The sequence below is a fragment of the Prunus persica genome, chromosome G1 (assembly GCF_000346465.2).
Source record: "Prunus persica cultivar Lovell chromosome G1, Prunus_persica_NCBIv2, whole genome shotgun sequence".
In the NCBI taxonomy this organism is placed as follows: Eukaryota; Viridiplantae; Streptophyta; class Magnoliopsida; order Rosales; family Rosaceae; genus Prunus; species Prunus persica.
In genome coordinates, this window is record NC_034009.1 from 23,448,139 (window position 1) to 23,455,620 (window position 7,482).

Consider the following 7,482-nt stretch of genomic DNA (forward strand, 5'->3'; position numbering starts at 1 on the left):
ATATCCCAAGTTAATGAATGCTTGTCCTTATTATTGACTGAGTTGCATATATGCTTTTGTGATGAGGTGTGTATAACTTTTGGCTATATGATTGTTTACTTTATCAATGTTTTTTTTTTATAATTTGGTCAAACTTTATCAAGCTATTATTAATCATGTTTATCACATAAAACAATTTCCAGGCCCAATTTAGAAACACTACGAAACGTACCTTGAAGAATTCAATTCCTTCGTGCCAAGTACCTGGAAATTAGTATATGGCACAGAAAGTCGTCGTAGAAAATAAAAACAAATTAAGAAGGGTGACTGCTTAATGTTCAAATCCAGTTTTTTCAACCATATGGATCAGCATGTGATTTGACGCAGTATATAATATATATATATATATATATATATATATATAAGCATATAGCCTCTCTGTCTGTCCTGAGCTGCAAAGAACCAGCAAGAGAAGCAAGATGATCATCAAAGTAAACCAGCGCTTGTTGGGTTTTGCTCTGCTCGCAATTTATATCATACTGATCTCTAAAACCATTGGTTTTACTGGCGAGTGCATATACTCCGTCTTTTCTAATTTTGAAGTACTTTTGATCACAAATAATTTCATGTCCTGCTTGATTTGCTAATATGCATTACTGTTTTTTTTTTCTGGGGTCTGATAAATTAACATGTTCATGCGTAGGTCTGTATGTGGAGAAGGTGGTCATCCACGAACAAGCTGGTAGACCCGCCAGCCCACCACCACCTCCACCAGCGTTTCCACCATCCCCGAGGCCCTAGACCCTCAAACGCATGGTTACCAACGTTTATAAGTAATGCATACAAAGGTTCCCGCTCTTTTTTACTCTACTACTACCAACACTTAAATTTCTGAGTTTCATGTGTGTATATATAATTTACTTATATACATATAATTGGATAAAAGAAAGAATAAAAAGATTTCCAGTTTAATGAATACATGTCTCGATGGTGTATCACTGCAAGAATGTACAACTTTAAATTCATTTTATGAGGAGGGTTTACCCCTTTTACTTCTTGTTTCTTAAATTCATTGTCTCCTTATTCAGTTCTTTCTATGCGACCGTTTTTTTTTTTTTTTTGACGAAATGCATCTTCATTCAAGAACAGGGGAAAAACACCCTGGGCAAACAACATAAAAGAAGATAGCCAAGAAAGATACCACCTAACCACAAGCCAACTAGGTGGAGAAGCAAAAAATTCTATGCGACCGTTAGAAAGTCAATATTCAACCCATAATTAGTTGGATGTGGGCGGAGATACCCAAAATTATTTAAACTATTGATGTAAGACTAATCTTTTTCCATGTGAGACAAATACTCCGAAAAGAGTCATCTTATCTTAAGAGACCTCCATCGTATGATAAGACTAGGAATTATAACGGGTTTACCCCAAAACTTTTCTTTTTTTCAATTTGCCATATAACACTTAGATATGTTATTATTTGATTTGATGAGGATGTCCTTAATCATTTTCCGTATCAGCAGCAGCCATCAATTAGTAGTATATTATGTTCATTTTGGAAGAGAAAACCAAACTAATAATAATAGAGTTGGTCTAAAGACTCTAAACTCGTGGATATCAGCCTTACATCACCCAACCACCAGCAGAGAGCAATGTAACTGGACAACTTGCAAAGTACGACAGTGTTTTAAATACATTCCTTCCTACTCTCCCAACTCAACAACACCAACTCCAACATCCAGTATTCAGTGGGATATCATATTTGCACCGACCCCGACCACCTACCTACCAATACAGAAAGACAAACAAATTTGTTTTGCAGTGGAGAGAATCTTTAGTCAGCTTTTATTTTGTGGCTTGGAGGCCTTGCCCCAACCAATGGGCTGACCAACACTTAAGCATTCATAAATTAGTCAAGCTTTGAGACCAAGGTATCTGTCAAATTCAATAAAGAAAGGACAAGCCAATGAACCGCAACTATAGTTTTGCCCCCTAACATTAGAAGAAGCTAAGAGAGTTGTTAATGTTTAAACACTATTCTTAAGGCTCGTTTTGTAGCTCAAGTGGTTCAGAGCATTTACTCTAAGTTAAAAAGGATTTAAAAACGACACATTTGGTGTTTAGGATTGAGTTGATTAACTCACTAATTTCATTATGGAGCCAATTGACCTTGTGATTCATATTTCCTCGATAAAACACAAAGCACACTAGGAAAGTCGACAAAACTAGCTTCTGATATTTGCTCAATCGGTTTGTACCCTGCAAACTCAAAACGAACATATAACTAGAACATGCGTATCATTTTGAAATTCAAATTACTTTTTCTCCTTTCTAATATTTTTTCTCACTTATTTTGCTTTGGTTCTAACGAACATAAGCCTCAGAAAAGTACATCAATAATGAATGATTAACAAAAGGTAGCCAATACAAATGCCATTGGAAGATAAACACTGAAGCAGCACCATTAACATTTCTGGAATAAGATGGTGTGGTTTAGAAATTCAAGTACAAAACCCTGAAAATGGCTTCCAAAATGCGATCAGTTTAATGTTGACAGCCACAAATATCAAGGACAAAACAGAGTCAAAAAAAAATTCCTCGCTCTTGTCAATGTTCTCCCGAGTTATTACACAAGCAGCTCCTCCCCGCACAGGATGATCTACCAGTTATTTGACAAGCAGTTCCTCCCCACAGGATGAGGAGAAATAATGTACAATCTCTATATCTCCTGAAAGAAAATTAAAGAATTATTCAGACATAAAGAATAATGAACCATAGAATAACCTAAAACTTTGATTAAAGAATGTTGGTACATACAGATCTGTAGCACCAAATCATTCCATGAACCATGAAAGAACCCTTCAACTAACCTTGATTGGGAGAAATTTCTGCATTCGAGTAGTAAAATTAAGCACTTGCAGCCAATGACGCCGATCTGTAGCACGCTCTCTTTGCCGCACGAACAATGTCTTCTACCTGTAAAAGCAGTTAACCAAGATGTAAATGGCAATGCAGCCTAGCCCACAGCCCAATTAATGGCAAAGAGCCAACAACTAAATAACTATTGCACCTATTGACCATCTATAAGGCAGTGCAACCATAATTCAGTGCCAACAGTGGAAATACACAGTACACTGATAATTGATACCAAACCATAAAAATCGGAAGGGAACTCACCTGAGGAACAGCCAATCTCTCCAAATTAGCAGCATAAGGCATCGGAACATCAGCCCCAGCAATTCTCTCAACCGGTGCATCAAGATAGCCAAAGCTATCCTCAACAACAGATGTGCTGTTAAGAAGTACACAGTGTTAAGTATAAAAAGTGTCTGAAAATCACTCAGCAGGGAACATACATGAGTGTAAAGAGACAGACCAGATTTCAGCACCAACACCATGCTGAGGAAACCCTTCTTCAACTGTTACCAGCCTGTTGGTTTTCCTGACTGAAGCATTGATGGTGTTCCTGTCCAGAGGACGAATTGACCGCAAATTTATGACCTGTAATAAAACAAATAGTCAATAATGTCTCTATTGCTAGAGTACGAACAAGATTGTGTTGTTACCAATATAAATTTACCTCAGCACTGATTCCTTCCTTAGCGAGTATCTCAGCCGCCTGAAAAAACCAACAGAATTAAATCACAAATGTAAGGGAGGAAAGGAGAGGGAGGGGGGAGGAGAGAGAGAGTCTGGCTGCAAACCAAAGACTATATAAGCAAGAATTAATAGAAGTGCCTATAAAATACACTTTCTATATTCTCTCTTATGCAGACATAAAATAAAAGAAATGTGTTAACAAATCGGCAGGCAAACCACTAATGGAATGTTGAACAATTATAAAGGCAACAGAATTTCACGGCAGCAACCAGGCGCTTCTTGTCAAAGCTATGATAAAGTTTCATGCAAGTTCCATTTCAAATTCCTCTAAATTATTAAGTACCACTTATTAAGCATCTGTCACGTCAATCCAGCTCTAACTCATACTTACCCAATTTGCTCTCCCCCCACCCCCCACCTGGATCAATATATTCAACGAACCACGTTTGTTAAGGAGAACCAGTACTGGGAGAGATGTGAAGACAGGGATGGAGAGAGAGAGAGAGAGAGAGAGAGCGCAATGGAGAGAAAGAGCAATGGAGGGAGAGAGTGATGGGAGCTTTGAAATTGGGTCATAAGTGTAGCACAGGGGAGGACGGCATTGGGTCCTTCAATTTAATAAAGGAAGGGGGTGTTCCAAAGAGGCACCTGTTGGAAATGAAGGCACGGGTCTTTCAAAGACCCTCTGAACTTCCAACTAATTTTATCATTAAATAAATAATAAATTAAATTACTCCCCTTATATTTTTCCAATGAAATAAACTTCCCTTAATTAAAGTTCTTTCTTAATTTTAGATTACATATTTAATTTAGTTAACCTGCTATACACGTAGTCTCTCGTTCCCTTACCAAGTAACTATGATCTAACTTAATAGCAAAAATTACACCCTATTATTACATGCACCACATCCAGGCAGCAGAAGGAGGTAAAGTAAACAAACCTGCAGAGCATAGCCGACCATTTTTGAAAAAGCTGTAATAGTGACATCCTTTCCTTCTTTCTCAATCTGAGTTTAATTATATTACGATTAGAAGGCAATCATCATTGATAGAGAACAAAAAAACGTGGAATTAAGAGTGCAAGCAACAAGCATCTTTCAGATGCATTTCCATTAGCTCAGTGATCACCTTAGCTTTCCCTATTGGAAGGCAAAAACTGGAATCAAGAACTTCAGCTGAAACAGGAAATGACTCACCATATCTGAAACAGAAAATTACAGCGAAACATCAAACCCATAATGTTTGACAAGAAAACAAACAACATAAACATGACAATCTGCAGTGAATTACTTACAGCAACTCATTCTCAAGGAAAACAACAGGATCAGGGTCCCTAATGGCAGCTTTTAGGAGCCCACGAGCATCTTCAGATGAGTAAGGGCTCAAAACTTTCAACCCAGGGACGGCAGCATACCATGCTGCATAACACTAGATCAAAACGCTTACCATTAATTGTCAAAATTCATTCGCAATTCACACTAACTAAATGGTAACATATGAAAGATGGCTATGTAACAAAGTAGCCGAGAGATGTAAAATAAATGGCTTGAAGAACATTACTTGAGAGTGCTGGGCACCAACACCAGCAGCAGCACCGTTTGGTCCTCTGAAAACAATGGGGACATTTATTTGGCCTGCAGACATATAATTTGATTTTGCTGCAGAATTGATGATGTGGTCAATTGCCTGCAACAAAAGCCCTAACTGAGATTCACAATAACAACAGAAAATACATAATCCTCTAAAGAATGATAAATAGGACTAAATGCAGGCTGATAAGAACAAGACTGTAAAATACCTGTAAGTAAATAGATATAATGCAGCCAAACAAAAGATTTCAAAGTTCTCATCCTTTTCAACTTAACAGTCTTAGAAGGCGAAACATCTGAAATCCTCTAGGGAAACCTCTCAATCTCTCTCTCTCCCCCTCTCTCTCTCTCAATCAAGAGGGACCTTTGTTTAATATAACATCTAATCCTTCCAGCACCACTTAAAGAACTCCAAAAATGTTCAATTCTTAACTCTATACAATAAAATCTTAAGTAAACGATTAGAGGTTAAAAAGGCATATCGTTACACCAACTCAGCCTACCAAGGGCTACAGGGCAGCAGCATGAAAGCACAAAATTTCATTAGTGAAAAACTTGAATCCATTTCATGGTGAAATAAATCAAGAACACTTCTCCTTGAATGGAAGGTATCTGGATTTTCTATAGAACAAGACCATGACAAGATTTGCTACAATTATAATATGAACAAATTCAATAATTGCCCATGTCAGCATTCTAGATGGCAATAGTTTCAGACTATCCAAAACAACCTTCAGTGTCAAGACATCAACCATATAACATTAAACTCAAGTACAAAAATGTCAGAAGTTTATAACCAAAGAAAAATCCTCCAACCTGCATTGAGAAGTTAAAGGTCATAAACTCTACAACAGGTTTCAAACCATAGTAAGCAGCACCAACTCCAATCCCAGTGAACCCAGCCTGTACACATTAAATGAGATAAGTCAGCTACTTTCACTAATGTAAATAAACATGCAGGGCCAACATAACATGAAGTCTAGGAGCGAAATAAAGAAAATGGAAGAAATTAATGATTTTACAGAACCACAGAAGTAAACAAAAGAGAATTTGCATGGCTTGTCAAGTAACAGGAATTACCTCCGTGATGGGGGTATCAAGAACTCTGTCAGGGCCATACTTGTCGAGAAGTCCTTTGGATATCTATATACAATGGAGCATAAAGGCCAACTGTCAGAGATGTGTAAGTTCACATGGGATAGTAATGGAAAAGGAAGGAAAAAAGTAGAATTCAAATGTATTTCTTCAGTAAATAATTCTAACCTTGTAAGCACCTTGGTATTCCCCAACCTGCATAACATAAAGAACAACGATCAAGCTTACGAAAACAAATTCTGTTGGCTTCTAAGTAAAAAATAGTACAACCTATCCATGTATCCTCACCTCTTCACCCATCAAGAACACTTTCGGGTCTGCAGACATTTCCTCATCGAGTGCAGAGTTTAAAGCATCCCTCACTGTCATCTGTGTGCATAATTTTCATTTGCATTAAAATATTAAGTGCCTCTGGAAAGTGAAGACATGCCACTGAGCATAGGTACAAATAAAAACTAATGCCCAAAAGTTATGTGAACAAGCAGGACAGTAAAATTGGGAGTCTAATACAGGTTTTTAAGTAGACGCCAGAAAGAACAATACGAGCAAGTCGAATCCGAAAACTAACTTTACCTCTTTTGCGGAAGATGAAAAAGCTCTCAATGCCGATGTGGTGGGGCGGATCCTCTGCATGGACTGCCCCAAAATCTGAACCATCACAAATATTGGGAAAACAAATCATATTAAGGGTAAAGCAATGAAGTGTCTTCCATAATCAAAACCACAATAAAGAATTGCAGAAATATTAGGGTGTACCATAGCAGATGAGCTTCCAGCTCCCACTTTTTGCCTTAAAATCCCCAACATCGTTGCCTCTTTTCCTCAAAATCAAACTGACCACCAAATAAATAAATAAACAGAAAGAAAAAAAAAAAAACTATTTAGGAACTGAAATTTTCAGTGAAAGCACTGAGCATATGTGGAAGAACAAAACGATTACTGGACATAAGGAAACAAAAGATCAGATCAAAATTGATAGGGAAATAAATCAGAGGGCCTAGGGATTTGGGAGAGAGACGAACCTTGTTGGCGGGTTTGGAGTGGGGATCGGATCGGCGACGAGATGTGTAAAAATGAGCGTGAAGGGAAACAGCAGCCACCGCTCTTTCTTCAATTACCTTCCGTTTTAATAATTCTGTATTTTGTTTTCTCTCCGTTCTTTCGACCTTTTATTATTTATTTCATTTTCCCTTTTTATCATTTTTTTAATTTGGAA

General features: G+C 37.4%; 1 protein-coding gene across 1 annotated transcript; it reads right to left on the reverse strand.

Moving 5' to 3' along the window:
- LOC18788495 (pyruvate dehydrogenase E1 component subunit beta-1, mitochondrial) lies at positions 2,357-7,482 on the reverse strand. Its single transcript, XM_007223214.2, has 16 exons — positions 7,289-7,482; positions 7,023-7,099; positions 6,840-6,914; positions 6,555-6,635; positions 6,435-6,461; positions 6,252-6,314; positions 5,988-6,074; positions 5,143-5,268; positions 4,877-5,010; positions 4,711-4,783; positions 4,524-4,589; positions 3,563-3,601; positions 3,359-3,483; positions 3,160-3,274; positions 2,853-2,958; positions 2,357-2,710 (listed from the first exon to the last, which is right to left on the reverse strand). The coding sequence occupies exons 2-15, from the start codon at positions 7,071-7,073 to the stop codon at positions 2,890-2,892; spliced, it is 1,131 nt and encodes a 376-aa protein (XP_007223276.1). The 5' UTR covers positions 7,074-7,099; positions 7,289-7,482; the 3' UTR covers positions 2,357-2,710; positions 2,853-2,889.